We start from the raw sequence: 25,432 nt of genomic DNA on the forward strand, positions 1-25,432 counted from the left end.
AATCCAGAGGAACACAGGGAGACGCGTCATATTTAAGCAGACATAAAAACACATTTCAATAATCTCTTTAAAGCTTTAACTATTTTATTGCAGGAAAAAAAAACTATTTTGAAGCATACTTTTTTCATAATCGCTTCAACAATTCGTCGTTTTTACACATGTGAACTCTCTTACAGCTATAACTTGAGCACATTATGTTCATGAAGTAGGCTATAGATTAAATCCACAAGTGTCCTATAAAGGGAAAGGTTTGTAAGATGAATTGTGTACATTATTGTTCAACTCTGAGCGAAAGGTTTATTTGTGTTTACCTCACGGTGCACGAACCGCAGGTGTTCATCTCATCATTGAACCGTTGCCATAATACACAACAACAAAATTAGAATCTTTTATCTGAGTGCGCAATCCCATTACGGAGGCCGCAATGACATAATTGCAGTTTTGCCACTTTGAGCAGTGTTTATCATTCAGCGCCGAAATGGCTCATTATTGAATTCAGCTGCTGAGCACAGATTAAACCGTGAACGTGATGAATGGAGCTGTCAGTCACTCCCTCAAACCAACAGTACAGTCAAGAGAGGTTTAATTGCCTCCACTGCTCTCTGGCCCCTCTGTCTCACACACGGGCCCTCTCCTCGCACACACAAGTGACACAAAACAGCAAATGTACCGTAAACACAGACAAATACCACTCCCGTTACCCGCCTAAACAAATTCATATTTTTATTTAAACACTGGTTTTAATATATGATTTTTAAATAATATTAGATTTAATGTATCTTTTTAAAAGTTATATATGTGTATATATATATATATATATATATATATATATCTATATCTATATATATATATATATATATATATATATATATATATATATATATATATATATATATATATATATATATATATATGTTTGTTTGTTTTTTTATAATGCCGTTTGTATTTTCTTTTTTATATGTTTGTAATATGCTCATTAATAGATGTATTTTATTTATTTAACAACTGTAGCCTATTTCTAACAAAATATTACTGGAAAGATTACTTGAAGATGAGTGCCAGAAATTCAACAATGTAAAAAATGTCTTGCCTTAAATTTTTAAGCTGAATCAAATTAACCTTATTTACTTATATTATGTTTAACTGACTTAAAACAGCTTGCATAACTTAGTTAATTATGTTCTAACTTAATTTTATGAATTTAATAAGTCACAATGAATTAAAAAGATATGTTGTCATGACTAGGTGCTTGTATAATGTTTTACAGTAAATGAACATGTTCTTGATTTTTGTAAGAGTACACACAAAGGCGCACACACATACATACATATTTAGTGCCCAACAAATATGAGTATAGATCTCCTTTTAAATTGATATTTATAGTGTGCAATATTGTCTATTTTTGTCGGTTCTAAAGCCATACATTCAAAATTATTATGTTAGGGAAAAATATTATATAACATTTTTGTAAAGAGAAACAAAAAATATATATAAATTCAGTTGAAATTAGTATTTTTTCAATGCAGTTGCAGTTTATTTTGCTATATTTAATTTGAATCTAAATGTATCTTTCTATTCCTATAAAGATGTTTTATATATATATATATATATATATATATATATATATATATATATATATATATATATATATATATATATATATATAGTTTAATGCATACATATATAGTGCATAATATTTAATGCATTTATTCGTTTTTTGTTATTAGTTTTGTATTTTGCTACTGTCTAGTTTTTATATTTATGTAATATTTTTCTTTTTTTATATTTCTTTAATAAGTGTTAGACATACTATGTTCATTAATAAATGTATTTTTATTTTTTAATTTAACAATTGCATACCTTCTTAAAGTTACTTGGGCAAAATTTGGATGAGTGTCAAGATTAATGTCAGAAATTCAATAAACATATTCATTATTACTTGTTGGTTTTTAAATTGATATTTTCTATAGTGTGCAATATTAAACATGTCTATTAGTACCAAAGCCACATTTGTATCTAATTTAAAATAACTCAAGGTAAAGGTCAGAAATTAGTGCACCAAAATGAATAAGTTAAGGGAATATATATATATATATATATATATATATATATATATATATATATATATATATATATATATATATATATATATATATATTATAATCTGTTAAAATTTGCATTTATTTCCAATGTAGTTGCTATTTGTTTTGCAGTATTTCGTTTAAATTTAAATAAACGACCATGTTTGTTTATATATATATATATATATATATATATATATATATATATATATATATATATATATATATATATAAATTATTTAGTAGGTGTTAGACATACTATGTACATAATACATTTATTGTATTTTATTTTATTTTTATATTAAAGTATTGCTGAAAAGAGTACTTGGGCAAAACTTCAGGACGAGTCAGAAATTCAATGACTTTTATAAGAGCACACAAACACACAGTACAGATCTTTTTTTTGGATTAATATTTTTTATAGTGTGCTTGGAGCTATAATCTAACCAAGTAACTTAAGTTAAAGGTCTAAAGATTAGTACACAGATTAATATTAGGCCTATATATTAATTTATTACATTTTAATAAAAAGAAAAAAAAGTCAAGACAAACAAAACATTATAATATCAGTTGAATTTAGCATTTATTTCTAAAGTAGTTGCAATTTGATTTGCATTACTTCGCTTGAATTTAAATGTATTGTCTTTCTACTCCTAAGATAGACGGCCACACTTATTTTAATCAATCTATTGTAATAATTAAAGCAATGCACATACATTGCTTCAAATAAAAGCTTAGCAATGCACATACATTAAAAATCAAGACGTAATAATGAACGTTCACTTGTGTGGCTTCTGTTTTATTACAGGACAAAATGTTATAAATATTGTCAGTAGATTGATGGCACTGCATTCGTTTACTTCATTGATTGTTATAAAAAGACAATATCGCCAACATTGAGGAATATTACATTAATGACACAATGGGGAAATATTTAAACTTCAACAAGCACAATAAAACTTCAGGACAATTCTAAAACATAAACTGAAATAAACAAATGGCGCAGAATCTGTATGAATATCGAAAACATTTATTTCACTATAAACAAAATATAAAATGGCAACAATTAAACAGCCATTTACAAACGAAATACCTGTTTATAATGAAAACACTAGTATAAAAAGTGGCTTTTTAAGGAAACATCTTGTTTTCGTAAACACGTGTAAGTCAAACTTTCCGCTGGCATAGTGCCCAAACTCAATTAATCGCTATTCTGTAATATAAGCTACTGTTGTTTCAAATCGCGAGTAACTCGAGTTTTGTGTCTGATAATGATAACATGTAAACTTTCAAAACAACCCAGCTGGAGAGTCTGCGGAGATGTGACATTGTCATGAGGAAGCTGCCACGTCTCCATAAAACTTTATTATAAGAGTGTTCATTTAGCTTTAAGCAGAGTTTTCTGCTTCAGTCCATCAGTGTCAAATGTCAGAGGGAAACACAAAAGGTAATGACACGCAGGCATAGAGACAATACTCTGCCCTGAGGAGGGAATGACTGACATTCAAAACAAACCTTGACATGCGGGACTCGCTGTAAAATATGTCGATTTCTCTTTCTCATTAAAGGTCTCGGAGGAATTCTCAATATATTAATCGCCTTTTGTTGCTATAATGGGTGGATATCTTGTATCGTAACTTAAACGAGACCTCCTCTGACTTCTATTAGAGATTGTATGCGAAGACTTTTTCACAAAATGTGCAGGAATAAATCTGAAGTATGTGACCGCTCCCGACTACAGAGAACCTCCATTGTGATGATGCATGAAACGACTGATATTTTCTGATATTTATGCCGATGACAGATATTTTCTGTGCTGTAAATTCAAGCAAAGAAAGATGCTTATTCAAACTCTAGCCTCACATATAGCCAGAAATTTAGTTTGGTTTGGAGAGCCTCGAATATACTTTATAAACAGTTTCGTTTTAATGGTCCCGCCTCTCGTCAAGATGGCGGGATATTGCACATTGTTAATCAACATGCTTTCTTAACTGCTGTTTCTGAGGAAATTATAAAGAATTGTGGCTCAGTGGTTAGCACTGTCGCCTAACAGCAAGAGGGTTGCTGGTTCGAGTCCCGGTTGGGCCAGTTGGCATTTCTGTGTGGAGTTTGCATGTTCTCCTCGTGTAGGCTATAAGTGAATCGAATAAGCTAAATTTGCAGTATATGAGTGTGAATAAGTGGGTATGGGTGTTTACTAATACTGGGTTGTGGCATAATACTGGAAGGGCATCTGCTGCGTAAAACAAATATGCTAGATAAGTTGGCGGTTCATTCCACTGTTACGACCTCTGATAAAATAAAAATGAATGAATGAAATATTTTCAGACAATGCTGCAAGTTTTCATTCATTCATTTTCTTTTCAGCTTAGTCCATTTATTAATCAGGGGTAGCCACAGCAGAATGAACCGCCAACTTATCCAACATATGTATTACGTACTGAATAACCACTGCGCCACCATGACACCCCTGTTTTTTTTTTTCTAATAATAATTTAGTGACTAATTTTTAATAACAGCAACGCAGTGGCACAGTAGTGCTGTCGCCTCACATCAAGAAGGTCGCTGGGTCAAACCTCAGCTCAGTAGGTGTTTCTGTGTGGAGTTTGCATGTTCTCCCACAGTCCAAAGACATGCGGTACAGGAGAATTGGGTAGGCTAAATTGTCCAGAGGGTATGAGTGTGTGGATGTTTCCCAGAGATGGGTTGCAGCTGGAAGGGCATCCGCTGCATAAAAAAAAGTGCTGGATAAGTTGGCGGTTCATTCTGCTGTGGCGACCCCGGATAAATAAAGGGACTAAGCCGACAAGAAAATGAATGAATTTCTAATAACTGATTTGTTTTATCTTTGCCATGATGACAACACATAGTATTTGACTAGATGTTTTGCAAGATAATATTCAGCTTAAAGTGCAGTTAATTAGGTTAACCCTAGGCAAGTTAGATTAATTAAGCAATTATTTTATCAACATCGAAAAAGATCATTTGACCTTAGCAGTTTTTACATTAAAGAAACAATAAAATTCTGCCAAACTAAAAGAAATGACTTTCTCCAGTAGAAAAATATAATAGGAAATACAGAGAAAACAAACCTCTGCTCTGTTAAACATCACTTTCTATTTGAAAAATAACCGAAATTTCTGAAAAGGGCTTATTATATTGTTACTATCTGCATAAATTCATAATTCCACTTGTCAAGATGTATTAAAACTGAAACTGACATTAATTAATTCCACGGTTTTGATTTGCTGTGCATTGTTTTCTCTGGGATGGAAAGCTAATAAGTTTTATTATAAAACTACACAGCAAATCAAATGAAATTGATCAGCTCTCCATCACACAATAAACCAAAGTTATGTATGAGTTGACATTAATACATCTGTTATATCCATATTTTATTTAATTGCCACAAAACAAGTCACAAATGTAAGATTTCAATCTGAAATTAATACAACCTGAAAGATGAATAATCGGTAACACTTTATTTTGGTGGACCATTTGAGGATTAGTAAACTGTCTGCTTAATAGCTGCTGATATACAAATATTTAACTGACTATAAAAAACTTTGCACGTACATGTAAACTTACACTAACCCTATCCCTAACCCCAGCCTAACAGTCTGCTTAATCAAATGAGAATTAGCTGGTATGCAACTTAAATTCAACAAACAGACCATAAAAATAAAGTGACCGAATAATCTTTACAGTAATGTGTGGTGTTGTTAATAAGTGGCCGAGATATTTGATCATCTAAAATCTAAGGGTGCAAAAAAAAAATAATAATAATCAAAATGTTGAGAAACTCACCTTTAAAGTTGTCTAAATCAGTGTTTCTCAACCACGTTCCTGGAGTACCATCAATACTGCATGTTATGGATGTCTCCTTTCTCTGTCACACCTATTACAGGTCTTTCAGTCTGCTAATGAGCTGATGATCTGAATCAGGTGTGCTCGGTTAAGGAGACAGAAAATGTGCAGAGGTCCTCCAGGAACGTGGTTGAGAAACACCATTTGTTCATTCATTCATTTTCTTTTCAACAAAGTCCCTTTATTAATCTGGCATCGCCACAGCGGAATGAACCGCCAACCTATCCAGCATATGTTTTACGCAGCGGATGCCCTTCCCAGCTGCAACCCATCACTGAAATCACCTGATCACACACATACACTGTGGCCAATTTAGCTGACCCAATTCAGCTATAGCACGTCTTTGGACTTTGGGAAAACTGGAGCAATATGCAAACTCCACACAGAAATGCCAACTGACCCAGCCGAGGCTCGAACCAGCGGCTTTCTTGCTGTGAGGCGATCAGGTTACCCACCGTGTCCCTGAAACACAAGTCTAAATAAAGTCCTTAGCAATGCACATTACTATTCACACATTGAGTTTGAATTTATATTTACAGTGAGACATTCAAATATCCTCATGGAACATGAACATAACTTAATACACAAATGATTTTTGACATAAAGGAAAAATCAATCCTTTGACCCATACAATGTATTTTTAGATATGGCTAAAAGTATATCAGTGTAGCATAATAATACTGGTTTTATGCTCCAAGGTCATATTTATAAAGCATTTTGAGTATTTTTGTGCATAGATCAATTATAACTTGTGGAGCTGCGCATCGATGGATTTGCTCTTCAGTGTTTGGACTTTCTTAATTAAAATTAAAACTAAACCACACCAAACTAAACTGAAAAGTTGATAGACACAGTTTCAGTTTACTAGAAATTCTATGTTAAGCTGCTTTGACACAATCTACATTGTAAAAGTTCTATAGAAATAAATATGAAATGAATTAAATACCGACACCCTAAAACAGTGAATTTGCTGATAGTACACTGACCACTAGTGGCTATTCAGCAATAACAGCCAGGGTTCAACGCTAAGGATTTTTTTCTACTGGGCCAATTGGGCCAGTGGTTGAGATTTTTACTTGCCCTGCCAAAATTTTTATTGGCCCCACCAAAAAGAAAAAAACTTAATAGATTTTTCTTAGCCACATATTTTAAATAATGTCTGTGAATCTAGAATTTAAACATTTTAGTAATGTTAATAGATGTATAATGTGCAAAATTCAAGATTTTATGCAAACCAAAGAGCAGTATGGAAAATGCGCTGGTATTTTATTGCAATTCTAAATTATTTTTATAAAAATGGCTTGCCAAACTGACAACTTGTTCTTTTTTTTTGTTCTTTTTTTCCAGTTTCTTAATTTTGTATCCATGTAATTGTTAGCTTATAAAGACTTTAGAAACAGACGTTTTCTTTTAGCCTTATAGTTTGATGTTGTCGCCATGTTGCCTTATTTTTGCTGTACCGGTTGTTACCAGGTTACGGGAAAAAAATTACGTGCAGGGGCCAGTAACAATCCTGTCTACTGTCCCGAGGGTCTTTCACGCCGGCCCCGGCCACCGGGCAGTCCTTATTGTTGAGCCCTGCCAGCAATTATTATAAAACAAAAAGATTTTCTGCTAGAGATAAGGCTGACAAGTTTTGACTCTTAAACATGCTTTATAGATTATTTGGAAAGTAAAAAAGTTTGTTTCCATCTAAAAGCAACCGGATACCCTCATTATTTTATTTTTTATGCATGTGTATTACTTTTACTATTTTTTATATTTTGTTTGCGTTTAATTACTTATTTTTTTTACATGTATTTATTATTCATTTTATTTGATCATTAATATTTTATTCTTGTAACTGAAAAAAAGAGTAAATAATTCTATTGTAAAATAATATCGTGTATAGATAACGAGAATTAAAGTGTTTTTTCTTTCTTTAAAAAAAAAAATCAAACAAATATAACAATGTTTTCGAAGTCAACAAAGTGAATTTTATTACTTGAGAATAATAAAAAACCCGACAGATACACCAACATTATTTGCTCTGGGAGAAATTATTTGTAAATACTAAAAAAAGACACATGAAATTCGTCATAAATGCAATTAAAGGGTCAGTTCACCCCAAATAATGTACATTTACTCACAATCAAGTGGTTAAAACCTTAATGAGTTTCTCCTGTTGAACACCTAAAAGAACATATTTTGAAGAATGCTGAAAACCTGTAACCATTGGGAAGTCAATGATTGCAGGCTTTCAGCATTCTTCAAAATATCTTCTTTAATGTTCAACAAAAGAAACTCAAACGGGGTTTAAGCAAGTGAATGATGAGTAAATGACAATCTTTTGGTGAACTATCCCTTTAAATGGACATTCGGTATACTTGAATAAGGCTGCCAACATTCAGTGTTTAACGGCTCAAAATACACGCTGGCATCAATTCAACTAAGACTGAAGATGATTTCAGGCACTTCGGCTCTACAAAACAGACCAGGATGAGGGATGAACGGACAGCCCTTAAAAAGTGATGATCTCATTCAAATCTATCAGGGCAGACCAAACGATTTTCCGACGTGATCCGAGTAAATAGGCATCACATCAGTTTCAGTAGATGAATCAAAAACATTCACTCTTTTTAAGCCATGATGCCAACAGAGTGCATGCTGCAACATGTAGGATTGATTTAATGGTCAGCAGCTCCCCCTACTGGCACAAACAACAGGCTGATTCACAGTGAGCACAGACAGGAGCGTAAAAGTGTTCAATCACATCATATCGGAGCAAGAAAGGTGCAGTAACACAGACAGGAAAGCATACTATATTTGTCTTTATCTAGAAGAAACATTCAGTCTTAACAGCGGAATTCAATTAGAGCAAAACTCTTTTCAAAGAGACAGTTCGGCCACAAAATGAACATTTACTCACTGTGCTCACTCTCAAGTAGTTTCAAAACGTTTGAGTTTCTGTTGAACACAAAAGAAGATATTTTGAAGAATGCTGAAAACCTGTAACCATTGGCTTCCAGTATAGAAAAAACATACTATGAAAGGTAATGGTTACAGGTTTTCAGCATTCTTCAAAATATCTTCTTTTCTGTTCCTTCTATAAAGGTTTAGAACAAGGGTGAGTAAATGATGGATCATTTTTGGGTGAAATGTTCCTTTAAAAAAAAATTGTGGCCATTAAAAAAGTGAGCAAACCCATTGCTTTATAAATATTAGGTACATGAACTGTGTGCATAATTATAAAAATTATATTAAGTCAACTTAACTGTTACAACGGGTTTAATCACCAAGTAAACTTGTCACTTGTAAAGGGGTAGCTCACCCAAATTTTTTAATTCTCTTTATTTTCTTGTGTGGTTTTACACCTTTGAGTTTCTTCCGTTTGTTAAACACAAAAGATGTTTTGAAGAAAGCTGAAAACCTGTAACTATTGGCTTCCAATAGTAGATGAAACAAATTGTACGGAAGTCAATGGTTACAGGTTTTTAGCATTATTCGAAATATCTTCTTTTGTGTTCAATAGAAGAAAAAACTCCCAGGTTTTAAACAAGGGTGAGCAAATGATGAATCCCTTTTTGGGTGAACTATCCCTTTAAAAAGTTTTTAGTTGACTATAGAGTGAGTAAACCTGTTGCTTTATAAATATTAAGTAAATGAACTGTGTGCATGATTATAAAAAAAAACTCAACTTAATAGGTACAATGAGTTTAATCACTTTAAGTAAACTTGTCACTTGTAAAGGGGTAGTTCACCCAAAAATGTAAATTCTCATTTAATTTCTTTTGTGGTTTTAAACCTTTGAGTTTCTTCTGTTTGTTAAACACAAAAGATGTTTTGAAGAAAGCTAAAAACCTGTAACCATTGACTTGTAATACTAGATGAAACAAATTCTACGGAAGTCAATGGTTACAGGTTTTCAGCATTCTTCGAAATATCTTCTTTTGTGTTTAACAGAAGAAAAAACTCCCAGGTTTGAAACAAGGTTGAGCAAATGATGAATAAATTTATGGGTTAATTGTCCCTTTAAAAAGTGATTAGTTAACTTTAATTTAAAATGAGTAAACCTGTTGCTTTACAATTATTTAGTAAATGAACTGTGTGCAGAATTATAAAAATTAAATCAACTTAACAGTTCCAAGTTAAAATGGGGTTTTGCATGCAAGTATACTTGTCACCTGTAAAAGGGTAGTTCACCCGAAAATGAAAATTCTCATTAATTTCTTGTGTATTTTTAAACCTTTGAGTTTCTTCCGTTTGTTGAACACAAAAGAAGATAATTTAAAGAAAGTTAAAAACCTGTAACCATTGACTTGTGTTGTAGGAAAAACAACTATGGAAGTCAATGGTTACAGATTTTCAGCATTCTTCAAAATATCTTCTTTTGTGTTCAACATATGAAAGAAACTTATATGTGGTTAAAACAAGGATGAGCAAATGATGAATCATTTTTGGGTGAACTGTCCCTTTAAAATGGTTATTAGTTGCCTTTACTTAAAAAAGTGAGTAAACTTGTTACTTTAAAAATGCTTAGGAAATGAACTGTGTGCATGATTATAAAAATTAAGTCAAGTTAACAGTTCCATGTTACAATGGGTTTAATCACTTTAGGTAAAAGTAATATTGTCACTTTTGAAGGGGTAGTTCACCCAAAAATGAAAATTACCTTATTCATTTTCTCTCATGTGGTTTTAAACCTTTGAGTTTATTTAGTCTGTTGAATACAAAGAAGGATAGTTTGAAGAAAGCTGCAAAAATGTGAAAGATGTCCATAGTAGGTATAACAAATACAATGGAAGTCGATAGTTACAGGTTTTCAGCATTTTTCAAAATATCTTCTTTTGTGTTCCACAGAAGAAAAAACTTATGAAGGTTTGAAACAAGGTTGAGCAAATGATGGATCATTTTTTGGGTTAATTGACCCTTTAAAAAGTGATTAGTTGCCTAAAATGGGTTTATGTATTCAAGTAAACGTGTCGCTTTTAAAGGGGTAGTTCACCCAAAAATGAAAATTTTCAATTTCTTGTTTGGTTTTAAACCTTTGAGTTTTTTCTGTTTGTTGAACACAAAAGAAGATATTTTGAAGAAAGTTAAAAACTTTTAACCAATGTATTCCATCGTAGGAAAAACAAATACTGAAGTCAATGGTTACAGTTTTTTTAGCATTCTTCAAAACCTCTTTTGTGTTCAACATATGAAAAAAAAAACTATATGTGGTTGAAACAAGGGTGAGCAAATGATGAATCATTTTTGGGTGAACTTTTCCTTTACAAAGTTAGTAGTTGCCTTTACTTTAAAAAAAAGTGAGTAAACCTGTTGCTTTATTAATATTTAGTAAATGAACTGTTTGCATGATTATAAAAAAACGATCAACTTACAAGTTCCATGTTACAATGGGTTTAATCACTTTAAGTAAACTTGTTACTTTCAAAGGGGAAGTTCACCCAAAAATGAAAGTGACCCTTATTCATTCTCTTTTTATGTGGTTTTAAACCTTTGAGTTTCTTTGTTCTGTTGAACACAAAAGAAGACATTGAGAAAACGCTGAAAACCTGTAACCATTGACTTCCATAGCATTTGTTTGATCTACTATTGGAAGTCAATGGTTACAGGTTTTCAGCTTTCAACATATGAAAGAAACTAATAAAGGATTAAAACAAGGGTGAGCAAATGATGAATCTTTTTGGGTGAACTATCCCTTTAAAAAGTTATTAGTTGACTTTACTTTAAAGTTTCTTTGTTCTGTTGAACACAAATGAAGAAATTCTGAAGAATGCTGGTTGCTGGCGTCCATCAATCACCACAGTAGGAAAAAAATACTATTGAAGTCAATGGGCGCCAGCAATCAGCATTCTTCAGAAAATCTTATTTTGTGTTCAACGAAATAAAGAAACTCAAAAAGGTTTTAAACAAGTGAAGGGTGAGTAAATGATGGCAGAATTATCACTTTTAGGTGAACTGTCTCTTTAAGACAATGGGTTTACTCACTATTTTAAGTTACAAATCGCTTTATACAGTACAGCAGGGGTGGCCAACCCTGTTCCTGGAGAGCCACCTTCCTGCTGATTTCAGTTGCTACCCATATCAAACACACCTGAACCAATTAATTAGGACCTAAAAACCACGTGATAATTACAGGCAGGTGTGTTTGATATGGGTTGCAACTGAAATCTGTAGGAAGGTGGCTCTCCAGGAACAGGGTTGGCCACCCCTGCAGTACAGGCTATTTGATTGTTTTGTTTCCAAACCTGAAATACAAAAAAAAAAAGAAATCACAGAGAGCTACAGTAAACAGATCATTCCTGCATTCTATTGTAACAGTAAGTAAAACCAAGAAAGCACAGTGCCCTTTCCAAACACTGAGCAGAAAGCAGAGACATTGCTGAGCAGCCGGCGACAGACTTCCAGAATCTAGAATATTCCGTCACTGCCAAAACCGGATATGTGGCACGGATTGAGAAGTTTGAAGTGAGTTTCGGGCGATCAGTCGAAGCCTTGCCAGTCGCTTTGCTCCGAGTCGTACTCCAGCTCTGCTCCAATGCACCGCACACCTTCCAGCAGCATCGGAGTCCCGTGATGACGGTCTGATAAAGAGAGGGGGGGAGGTGTTTGTAGACATGTTATTATGAAATAGTCTTTTCTGCTGCGCTCCAATCCACTTTTAATAATGCACTCGCAAACTTCCTTGTTCTCCTGGTGGAATCCCCAGCAGCATTTCAAAGTGCGGGAGAGTTACGTGTGGAGAAGCCCCAAAAAAGAATACCACCCAGACTGCCGCATTTCCACTGTCGGGCCAGTGCGAGCCAGGGATTTTACCGGGCCGAGCCAATCGCCCGGGAGGTTGAGTAGTGAGGCGGAAATCATGTCGCGCTTCCACTGTCTGGCTTGTAGCTTGCAGTGTGTCACGCAAACGTTACTGTACAGCATTACATTATATGTCTATATGAACGGGCCTGTGTGTTCTTATTTATTATATTTGTACACTCACCGACCGACTGTTGGCATCGAAATAGAGTGGTCTCGCCACTAACGGAGGGACCCAGCGAAATGAGCGCACCCAACCATAATTAAAAACCACAGAAATTCTCCGTTAATAACTCGGTATGAAGTGTATTTTATAACATCCTCGTTTTGATAGACGCCGTCAAACATTTAGCCCAAATGCTCTGGAGACACCTGAAACATTCATTTTTCCCTATAGGCTATTTGACACTTAATAGGTGATTCCCCTTCATTTAGGCAAGGCAAGTTTATTTATATAGCACATTTCATACACAGTGGCAATTCAAAGTGGTTTACATAAACAAGAATAAAAGAGACAAGTGTAAGAAAATGAAAACATTAATTTTCAACTAATAATAATAAAAATGAAATAAAAATAAAATAAAAATAAAATAAAATAAATAGATAAAACAGATACAAATGTGTTAAAATATGTTATAAGATAATGAAAAAGAAAAGAAAGACATAATAGTGCGATCTGTCGGACGCAGCAAAGTGCTCATTCAGTAAAGGCACAGCTAAACAGATGTGTTTTCAGTCTTGAAGTGAATGTGCCTAATGTTGGAGCACATCTGATCATTTCTGGAAGCTGATTCCAGCAGCGAGGAGCATAGTGGCTGAAAGCCGATTCACCCTGCTTTGACTGAACTCTTAGTGAACTGAGTGAACTTCTAGTTTTTATGATCCTAAAGATCTGAGTGATCTGTTAGGTTTGTATTCAGTGAGCATATCTGTGATGTATTGAGCTCCTAGGCCATTTAGTGATTTATAGAGCAGTGATAATACTTTAAACTCTATTCTGAATGTAACTGGGAGCCAGTGATTTAAGGATGTTGCATATTATTCTGTGATCTTAAGTTAAGTGTGGTTTCAGCACATAAGAGCAAGTATAGCCGATATTTTGTTGCGCTCAGCAGCTTTTCACTAATAAAGCTCTTCATTTAAAATCCAATTTTTAAATTTCACCTTGTCATATAAAAACATAAACACTTGATTGAGGATTTTGTATTTGCAGTTTTCCCCGATGCGTTTGTAAAGCGGCGCTGCGCAGGACAGAAAAGAAGGTCGTTTCTTCTATCACGCACCCAAAAAAATGCTGTTTGCACGATTTGATAAATATAGGCGTATCCAAATACTTAATAAATATATTTTAAACCTTCTCTGGTGTTTATTGTTTTTAGAAAATATCTCAAATCTTTTTTTTCAGATTTGCCTTTGTAAAGTGAAACTTATATATGGCTTAAAACAGTTTGGTTTATGTATTGTATATACCTACATTGTTATAGCTAGCTGTTGCTTGTTTTATATTGGTTTATTCATTTAATGTGATTTTAATATATCCGATATTTGTAATTCTTTAAATTATTTCAATATAGCTTAGGCTATTTATTAAGATATGACACTATTGTTTTGAGCTTAAAAAAAATGGGCATGTAATTTGTAAAGTTTTATGTTTTTCTGTGGTATTCAGATTGTGTATTATCTCCAAATTAAATAAAAAAAAAAAGAAACCCAGCCGGTCTCTCAAACACATACAGTCATCTAAACGCGCACAAACACACCTTTTAAACTTGACAAAAACTCTTGACAACCTTTACTGTCTGCTGTGTCTTTAATATGGTGTAAAGGTTATTAAGCCTTATTGAAACATCAAGGAGGACGCAGCAACAAAAAAAAAGCTTTATTATTTTATGAAGCCTTAAATTTAAGAGGGAAACATAAGGGCGATCATAAGCAAAATAAAAACGTAGCCTATAAGGTGTTTTATGGAATAGCTCATCTTATACTGACCAGCTATATGTTTTCTTCAACTTATTTATTTATTTGTTTGCCGCATGTACTTGGGTGCGATCGCAAAACTAGTGTAATGACGGCATGCCATCTTTAACAGACTTGGGCAAAGTCCGCCACTCCTTTCACTCCACCCCGAAGCCCCAGCTGGCCCTCTTTAGCCCAAGGTATTGGGTGGGCCGAAAAAGGCCGGCCGCTGGCCCAGAGGAAGCCTCCACTTTGGCCCGATCAGGCCCCGGAAGTGACAGTGGAAACGTGACTGGCCTTGGCTCGCTTGCTTTAGGCGCGATAGTGAAAACGCGGCTGGTGATGGTTTGGGCTGCAATATGGCCGTCCCTAGACCCAATACTTGTGCTAGATGGGCACTGCCAAAGACTATCAAACCATTCTGGAGGACCACGTGGATCCAGTGGTTCAAACATTGTATCCTGAAGGTGGTGCCATGTATCAGGATAATGTACAAATACAGACAGCAGGACTGGTGATAGTCTTTTAATAAACTTGAACATCTCCCATGGCCTGACCCAAGTATCATTGAGCCACTTTGCGGTGTTTTGGAGGAGCAAGTCTGGAAACTTTTCATCCTGAACACTATTCTGCCATAAAAATGGCTCAAAATCCCTCTGGCCTCCGTGCAGGACTTGTATCTGTCATTCTCAAGATGAACTGATTCTGAATTGGCTGCAAAAGCAGGCCCAACAACATACTAACGGATTAGTGTAGTCTAAAACCAGGCTTTCAGTTTCATTGTCCAACCTCTGTAGGTGCTGGAGTGGACATATGAAACCCACTCGCTCCCACTCTCAAAATCGAGGGTGTGCCCATTTAAGCTTCCCTTGATGAAGGGGAACGCACTTTTAAATGTCATTGGGGGTTCCCCGAGGGAACAAGGGAAGGGAAGTTCACGAGTGTGTGTCTAAATGTGAACAGGAACGCAGTCTTGCGCTTTTCATTTAAACCCATTCAGATGCTCCGCCAGTAGTGGACACTTGTGTGAAGTAATCAATGATGTACATCCGCCAAGACAGAGGGATATTAGCGAGCAAAGTGCATAAACAATTGCACTGGAACGCAGCCTATGAGAAACAGCTTAGTAAACAATCCAGTGCGGGTCTCAAAGTTTGGTGGATGAGTTTTGCGATTGGTGGATCTCATGATTGACAGGTTGGCCCCACCCTCCTGACAGTACCAATCAGAGAAATCAACACTATGCCACATATATTGTAGATTGAACAAATGCACATGTACTGTACCTTTAATATTTCTCTGATCAGTTCTACATAAAAACACCAGCAGAGGGCAGCAAATATCCTCACATTGAGCATCGGCATCATTCAATATAGTCAACAACAAGCTAAAACAGACTCCCTGAATGTCAAAACAATTAATAATGGACAAACTGTGGCCACTTACCCATGACACGAGCGTGAACTTTGACCTTCACACACACGTCCTCTTTGCTCTCGCTAAGAATCTGCACCTCCTCACACATCACTCCCTCCTGATGGGCCATATATTCACACGTCACCCTTAGACCTCCTGAACACACACACACACACACACACACACACACACACACACAGACAGACAGACAGAGAGAGAGAGAGAGAGAGAGAGAATAAGAACATTTATTATACACTCATACACAGATTCAACATCATTAAATTGACTTTAAATGACTATCATGTGGGTTTATCTGTGAGATAAAGTAGATACTAATGTGTTTCTGAAGCATACACTGTAAAATATTTCACACAACTCATTAATTTCGTCCCAACACAAATCGATTAAGTTAACAAAACAAATTTAAGTGGATTGAACATCAAAAATTAAGTTGCCCCCCCAAAAAATCTCCAGAGTTGTGTAGTTTTAGCTCATTTTAATTAAGCAGTTTGAACAAGCAGCAAAAATTAGTGTGTGTGTGTGTGTTTGAATTTTGTCTGTTGTGGTAGTTTAATAGTTGCTATGGTAACACAACCACTATAGCAATATAAACAAGTGACTCAATGCTTCAGTTTTCTACAACTCTGGGGTATATTATACTACAATACACCGGTTTACTGTAGTACAAACTAAAGTACAGTGCTCAGCATACACCCTGTATATGACTACACCACTAAGTATCCTTTAAATAATATTTATGATAAAATGCTATACATTATTATATTTGGACATTTGCATTAAATAAGTCCGTATGAGGCTAATCTAACAAAATAACACTCTGGCCACTTTATTAGGTACACCTTACTAGTAACGGGTTGGGCCCCCTTTGCCTTCAGAACTGCCTTAATCCTTCGTGGCAGAGATTCAACAAGGTGCTGGAAATATTCCTCAGAGATTCCCCCACATCATTACACCACCACCAGCCTGAACTGTTGATACAAGGCAGGATGGATCCATGCTTTCATGTGGTTGATGTCAAGTTCTGACCCTACCATCCGAATGTTGCAGCAGAAATCAAGACTCAGACCAGGCAACGTTTTTTCCAGTCTTCTATTGTCCAGTTTTGGTGAGCCTGAGTGAATTGTAGCCTAAGTTTCCTGCTCTTAGCTAACAGGAGTGGCACCCGGTGTGGTCCTCTGCTGCTGTGGCCCATCTGCCACAAGGTTGGACATGTTGTGCGTTCAGAGATGCTCTTCTGCAGACCTCGGTTGTAACGAGTGGTTATTTGTTCTCAGTTCAGTGTGCTCTGATATTCAATACTGAGAGTCCAAACACTGAAGAGCAAATCCATCGGTGCGCAGCTCTACAGGTCCCGAACCATGCAAGCCAAACTTCACCTATTACTGAAAGTGAAGAATTAAAAAACCTTGAGAGAAACCAGGCTCAGTTGGGCACGACAATTTCTCCCATGGCCAAACATCTTGTGCAGAGCTGCAGTCTAGGCGCTAGAGGCCTAGACCACCACAGCAGCTGCTTAGGATACGGCCTGGTCCAGGATTATGGAAACCTTGGGATCATCTCGTCGCTGGTTATTGAGTTACTGTTGCCTTTCTATCAGCTGGAACCAGTCTGGCCATTCTCCTCTGACCTCTGGCATCTACAAGGCATCTGCGCCCAAAGAACTGCCTCTCACTGGATATTTCCTCTTTGTCTGACCATTTTCTGCAAACCCTAGAGATGGTTGTGTGTGAAAATCCCAGTAGATCAGCAGTTTCTGAAATACTCAGACCAGCCGTCTGGCACCAACAAACATGCATTGTTGAAAGTCACTTAAATCCCCCTTTTTCCCCATTCTGATGCTCAGTTTGAGCTGCAGCAGATCGTCTTGACCATGTCTACATGCCTAAATGCATTAAGTTGCTGCCATGTGATTGGCTGATGAGAATTTTGCAGTAACGAGCAGTTGGAAAGGTGTACCTAATAATGTGGCCTGTGAGTGTATTACCTATTTTCAAAATGGGGTACACATTTATGCAGCGCACTGTGTACTACAGTATTTATTAATGTTTATCAGTTTAATACAGTTAATAAAACAATAATGCTGTAGCCTAACAAAGTGTTGTACTATTATACAGTATTATATGCTTTTACAATAGTATGGGTTAAAACACTGGAATATTTAATATAAATTACTGTAGTATTTTTCCTTCATGTGGGAAGGATTGTTGCCTGTGGCTCACAGCAGTTTAGAAATGAATGTGGTAGAAGTGTATCCATTAATGGGCACAAATACAGCCTGTTATCTATATTTATCCTTTAGTAACACACACGCGCACAATCCATCAGCACAATGGAAAATGCACTGGAGCTGCTATGAGCTGTAATTTCAGCATCACAGGTGGCATTAGAGTTTATACACTTAGCCCCGCCCAGACATTAGCACCATTGGTCGAGCGGAAAGTATAGTGCATTAGTGCCCGCCCATTTTTGTTGGTCCAAAAAGTATTTTTCCATTAGTTTTCTATTCACTCCATTCATTTGAATGTCTTTGTTAAAGCACTAAAAGCCATCAACTAAATGCAACCAGCTACAAACCACAATTTGAAGGAACTGGAAAAAAGGATTGTGTAAATAATGTATTAATGAGGAAAAGAGTTGAGAGAAGTGCCGTGAATGACAATGTAATTCAAAATAAATGTTAAAAATGTCATTTAAACTTGTTGGTTATAACTAGGGCCAGATGGAATCTGTAGTTGTTTTTTTGCCATTTCTGCAGGGAATTTTGGTAAAAATATGCGGAATTATTTTGGGAGTATCATAACTAAAACCTTAATATGTGAAATAAAAAATAATATCTTTTTAACTTTGATGTTTAAAATGTGGGCGAGGCAGTGGCGCAGTAAGTAGTGCTGTCGCCTCACAGCAAGAAGGTCTCTGGTTCGAACCTCGGCTCAGTTGGTGTTTCTGTGTGGAGTTTGCATGTTCTCCCTGCCTTCGCGTGGGTTTCCTCCAGGTGCTCCGGTTTCCCCCACAGTCCAAAGACATGCGGTACAGGTGAATTGGGTAGGCTAAATTGTCCGTAGTGTATGTGTGTGTGTGTGTGTGTGGATCTTTCCCAGAGATGGGTTGCGGCTGGAAGGGCATCCGCTGCGTAAAAAACTTGCTGGATAAGTTGGTGGTTCATTCCGCTGTGGCGACCCCGGATTAATAAAGGGACTAAGCCGAAAAGAAATTTAATGAATGAATGTTTAAAATGCAAATCCAATTAGATTGACTTTATTTGGTAAATAAAGCAAGTCTCTCATATAATATCTCTACTAAAAGACAGAAAATATTACTGTACAAACTGCACTGCACATAAATCAGATGAACATTTTTATATTAGTCAATAATATTACTGTACTTAATTCAAAACTGAATAAATATAGATTTACACACATTTACTCAAGTAAATAAACAATTAATGATGGGCTAAAAAGCTGCGGAAATCTGTGGAGAATCTGCGGAGTTGTGCGCGCACAGATTCTGTGTGGGCCTAGTTAAAACTATACCTTGCATAACAGTATGTATATATTATACGACATTAGTGGAGGTTCATAGAAACAGGCGGAGATAAGGAGCTCCTCTTATGCTTTGCTCTGATTGGTCAAATTTTCAACACATCATCGTGGATAATGAAGTTTTCCTGCACAATGTTTCAGATGTAGTTTTTCTGCGCAACAACATGCACTCTCAGAAATGAAGTTTTCATTTCTTCTGCATAATATCATGGATAATTTTATTTATTTATTTATCAGGATCCCCATTAGCCACTACCAAGGTAGTGGCTATTTTTCCTGGGGTCCATCGAACATAACACAAAATTACATTAATACACAACAACAAAGACCAATAAAAACATTAAAATACAAAATTCATACATAACATCCAAATCAACAATCCACTTAATATTGTTCCATTAAATATTTTTTAAATGATTTTTTAAACCTCATTTTACTTGTTACAAAGCATGTAATGTCTGATGGCAATTCATTCCATATTTTCATTCCTCTATACATCATGGTACGTTGCTTTGCATTAGTTTTTGAATTGGGAAGCAAAAAATTTCCTTTTAATGCATGCCTGGTGTTAAAATGATGACTAACATTACAATGTAGTTTTTCTACATAAAATGATGGATACGGTCTGTTTTTGTGCATAATATCATGGAAATTTCTGCACAGCATGGATACTGTAATTTTTTCTTCGCCCTATCGTAGATCATATCGTTTTTATGCACAACATCATGGATAATATATTTTGTGAACATTGAGGATAATGAATTTTTCGAGAAGGGTCTGGCTGCAGATGTAAGCTGAGAATGCATGCAATGCTTTTAATGCATACGCCTGACCCCAACCCTCACAGTGACGTCACTAGTAAGGGCGTCACGATCCTCCAAATCCTCGATTCGATTACATTTTCGATTCTAAAGTCACAGTTCGATTCTCAATTAAAACATTAAAATTTGAACGCAAAAGCTATGCCATTTTAAGACTTTTACGCAACATAGTAATATCTGACCTTTGTGCGCTGTGACAGTCATGAAGCTCTGTGTTGCTCTGAAGGTCCAGCAATCTGCAGTCAAGGCTACTAAATGTGCACTGCTAAGACCTTCAATAACTTTCTCCTTTACATTATTGTACATGGAGGGTCTCACCGTAGCTGTAAGATGCGTTCCACTTGGGATTTTGTAGCGCGGTTCTAACACGCTAATTAAATGCTTAAAACCGGAGTTTTCTCCCACTGAATAAGGTCGCATGTCCGTGTCTGTAAATACTCCTACTGTGCTTTTAATTGCCTTTGAACGCGTTTAGTTACTTGGAAGTTTTATTCCAAATGAAGACGGGAGAGTAGTTTGTGCTGCACTTTTCGGTTTAACAGATTAATCTATGTTTTTGTGGTGCCTGCGGAGATGCCCTGCCATGTTAGTCGTGCTGCCGGTGGAACAATGTGGTATACGTACATTAGCAGAGCTTGCAAGCTGTGTGTTTTTTTATTTTCTTGTCAACAACACGAACGTTGTCGACATAACTCACTGGAAATCCAAAATACTTCCACACTGGCAACTTCAGTGAAAGAGGAGGAGGTTCGATGGGTCTCCCGCGTCTGCAGTTGCCATGCTATCTTTTGGCTGTTTGTTGTAGCTGTTAGTAATGGGTCGTTCATGAACGATTCGTTCATTTTGAACAAATCTTCAAAATGACTCGGGAACTACGAGTCCTCTAAGAGAGAGTGATTTGTTCATCCGCGCAAGCCCACATTTGTGCAGGTGGTATCATTTATGTCAAGTCTTTTGAGTCGGAAAGGCAGAAGCCAATCATATCCGTTTAGACCCGAAAGAATTGATCCATTCATCTCTCGAGTCCTCTATTGAATCTGAGTTATTCGTTCATCACAGGCGAATCATATGCGTTTAGAGCCGGAAAACGAATTGATCCGTTCATCTCTCGAGTCCTCGGGTTTGAGTCATTCTGTCACGTGATAAATGAACGACTCAAGAACAAGAAGACTCGAAAGGTGAACTAATTATTTGTAACATTTCGTAACATTTTAATAATTTTTTGGCAAATTGAACCAAATGAACAAAATGACTCGAAAAAAGATTCGTTCATCTAGATGAACTAGACTCAAAGATCCGAGTCAGTAAAATGATCCCAATTTCCCATCACTAGTAGCTGTTAGGTTGACTCGCAGCACTTCAACAAGCATGTTTTTTTTCCGCTTGGCAAGTCAAGCTGACGTGACATGGGGGCGTGGCAGCATCGGCGATTCTATTTTTTGATTCAATAATCAAGATTGAGCATGAATTTAGATCGATTTCGATTTTAAAATCGAAATTGTGACACCCTTAGTCACTAGCTCTATTGAGTACGTGTCTGAGGCCCCGTTTACACTAGTGCGTTTTAGTTTGAAAACGCATAAGTTTTGCTACGGTTACGCCATCCGTCCACACTACGCCGGAGTTCTCGAGCGCCGAAAATGGAGCTTTTTGAAAATGCTGGAGAGGCCGTTTTCATTCTAAAACGCTGCTGCTCCGTCTCAGTGTGGATGGGGAAAGACGGAGACATCTGAAAACGGAGGCGGGGCTGCAAACGTTCGCCTATCTGATTGGGGCTTTTCCTCAATATTAAGTAGCCTAACACACAGTTCAGTCTCGCATCCTCTTCTTGTAAGTTAAGACTTCGCAAGTTTGATCAAGGCTGCAGTCTCCCCCTTCTCAGTTTGATATGGAAAACATACCGAGGACACGGGTAAATCTGCAAAGGGAACAGTGTACTTTATAACTTCATTCACATCACCTTGGCTACGTTGTTTCACTTTCTCAACAATAAAATGTAAACATGATTTAAGGAACTGCCTATTTTCTTTTTAATATTAGCAACTTAACAGACAGCAGAAATGTTGAGGCGTCGTGCTGCATATATGAGCGTCATCTTCACTGTGTGGATATTTATAACAAAACGGAGCCGATAACAACTGCCTCCTTTCAATTTCAGTGAAAATACGAAACGCACCCTCTCTTTTGCTGAATATCAGTTTTAATAATCGATAATTATAAAAGTATAACATACAATAAGTTTATACATTGTAGGAAATAAAGGCAAGCGATCAGTCAATGTACCTGGATTAATCATTAACTTATCTTTGCACTTAACCAAAACATGTTACCCGTGAACAAGTAACTTAATAGATTACAATGATCAAAGTCAGGGAATTGGCCTATGTCGTTAGATAAAGACAACAACATGAATGAAATATCACGTTTAGCAAATATAGCGAGATTAGATCCAGCGGGAGATGCTTGATGAGCAGCCCGACAAGCAGAGCTCTCATCTGGGTAGAAATGCTGGAGCGCTTGCCCGAGAGTGTGTGTGTGGTCACGTGATGTGCGTTTTCAGCGTTTTGGTGTGGACGGAGAGCAGTTCAGAAACGCTGGGTAAAACGCGAGTGTGGACGCGGATCGTTTTCATTCTACAACGCCGTTTTAAAACTAAAACGCACTAGTGTAAACGGGGCCTGAGACAGCACGGAGCTAAAGAGCTTTTCCCATGCTTTGCTCTGATTGGTTGAAGTTTCTACACAGCCTGATGGATTTAGTTTTCCTGCACAATGTTTTGAATGTAGTTTTTCTGTGGTACAAAATCTGTCGCTGGGGCGGTACCTTTTTAAAAAGGTACTTTTTTGTTCCTTTAGGTCCTTAAAGGTACCTAATAATACCTAAATTGTACAAATTTGTACCTCATAGTACCTTAAAGGTGCACAAGTGAGCCTTGATGGTGAAAAAGTGTACCACAAAGCTACTAACGTGCAGCTGTTAAGTACAAAAGTGAACCTTTTGAAAAGGTACTGCCCCATAAGCAGTTTTCGTAAATTTTTGTGTAGATTATGTCGTTTTTCGGTACAACATTGTGGATTATGTTACGTCTTCTATTCTGTGAGAAACATTGTGAGTAATGTAGCGTTTCTGCATAATATCATGGATAACATAGTTATGTACATTATTGAGAATGATTTATTTTTCAAGACCAGGTGCAAATGCAAATGCAAAGAACATCATGGGATATGTAGTTTTTGAGTATGGCATCATGGATAATGTTTTTTTTACTGCATATTCATTCATTTATTCATTCATTCATTCCAGGTGCAAACCAGTACTGGGAAACATCCATACACTCTCATTCACACACAAACACTACGGCCACTTTTAGTTTATCCAATTCACCTATAGCGCATGTGTTGGGACTGTGGGAGAAACCAGAGCACCCGGAGGAAACCCACACCAACACGGGGAGATCATGCAAACTCCACACAGAAATGGCAACTGGCCCAGCCAGGACTCGAACCAGTGAGCTTCTTGCTGTGAGGTGGCAGTGCAAACCACTAGGCTTGGGCGGTATTGCGGTATTATGGTATACCGCGGGATCTAAAAATAGCAACGGTGTCAGTTTCAATACCGTTATACCGTCATAAAATATTAAATATCCTTTATTTAATGCCTACAAAAATGTTTGTGTGGTTGTCATCCCGGGACAGTGTGGAGGAGAGAGGGAGAGGAAGAGGGAGGGGGAGAGAAGGGGAGGGGGAGAGGTGACAAGTCCAAAGTGACCTGCAGTTTGGCAGTTTCGACTGAACAGAAGGGAGACATGGTTAATATGAACGAGAGGTCTGCATTAGAGCTGAAGATCTTTACCCGAACCCGGCGAGACCCGAAAAAATCCAAATCCCTGCATTAAAATCCATCCCTGCAAAGGTGAAAAAAATGATGACGAAGTAGTAAAAAAAGTGAATTTTGACGGCGGTCAAGCCAGTCACTAGTTCAGAAGGAGCGGTTATTCCAGCCGCAGGTATTTCGGCGGTCGCTCATACACTGCGTATTACGGTAGAGCCCTAAACCGCAAGCTGACAGGTAAAAAGACGAGGCCACTCGCTACACTGAAACTACAGTCATGGAAAATTAAATGGATGTTCCTGACTGGTAGAAGATGAACAAACAATCCTACCGAAAACTTGCAAAATCAGCCGGATCAGAACTCGGCATCTCGACCTGTAGCCGCAGGAAAGGGTGTTCAGTTCTGCTGGACCCCGTGAGCGCAGGACTGCGCTAAAGCCAGTGGATTTAATAATGTTCCTCCACAAACACACGTAGCCTAATCTTGGTGAGTAAAGGGTTTTTCAATTATAAATAAATATTAATTAAACCATATAATCATAATGTAGTCAGAGTATACAGGCTAATGGTGGCATTATTATTTTAATATTCAGCTTCACCGCTGCCCTAATGCCAGATTGTGAAGAGAAGTAGAGAAACAAATCTTGCACAGCCTTTATCTTAATTTCGTTATTGCCAAGATACTCGTCATCATTTAGAGTTTATTTTAATTTGATTTTTTAAGCAAGATTTCTTTTCATTGGTGTGTTGGCCAATTTAATGACTAAGTGTTAGAGTGCTGAGATGTTACGATGTTACAGAGGACTTATTTTATTTCTTTGTTCCAACTTCCAAGTGGCCTATAGTCTACGTTTGTTACGAATAAATGATGTTAAAACATATAAATGACTCATTCTTGAAAAAAATGCATTAGAGCTGTGTGCATGAGCACATTTGAATAATGTCGGGCTGTAAACGGGTTCGCGCTTTATAAAGCTGTCAATCAAAATGTACCTGTCGGACTCGGGACCTATCGGGTATAATTTTTATGGCCCGATTACAGCTCTCTGCATTCCCGCTGCTGTTCCGCGGGAGCCGGCCAGATTTCTTACGGTGTGGGAGTAAATTTCTG

The 25,432-nt window shown here is 36.6% G+C and overlaps 2 protein-coding genes across 5 annotated transcripts in view; one reads left to right on the forward strand and one right to left on the reverse strand.

The window, feature by feature from the left end:
* The window catches only part of LOC141375293 (3'-5' exoribonuclease HELZ2-like), a 296,921-nt gene that overhangs the window by 144,240 nt on the left and 127,249 nt on the right, over positions 1-25,432 (forward strand). The window lies entirely within an intron of this gene.
* Positions 7,902-25,432, reverse strand: part of adisspb (adipose secreted signaling protein b) — a 73,859-nt gene continuing 56,328 nt past the window's right edge. The window contains exons 5-6 of the mRNA NM_001436955.1: positions 16,140-16,265; positions 7,902-12,517 (exon numbers count right to left, since the gene is read on the reverse strand). Of these exons, the coding sequence (NP_001423884.1) occupies positions 12,417-12,517; positions 16,140-16,265 (227 nt within the window). The 3' untranslated portion in view covers positions 7,902-12,416. The remainder of the gene's footprint in view (positions 12,518-16,139; positions 16,266-25,432) is intronic.

The sequence above is a fragment of the Danio rerio genome, chromosome 7 (genome assembly GCF_049306965.1).
Source record: "Danio rerio strain Tuebingen ecotype United States chromosome 7, GRCz12tu, whole genome shotgun sequence".
Lineage (NCBI taxonomy): Eukaryota > Metazoa > Chordata > Actinopteri > Cypriniformes > Danionidae > Danio > Danio rerio.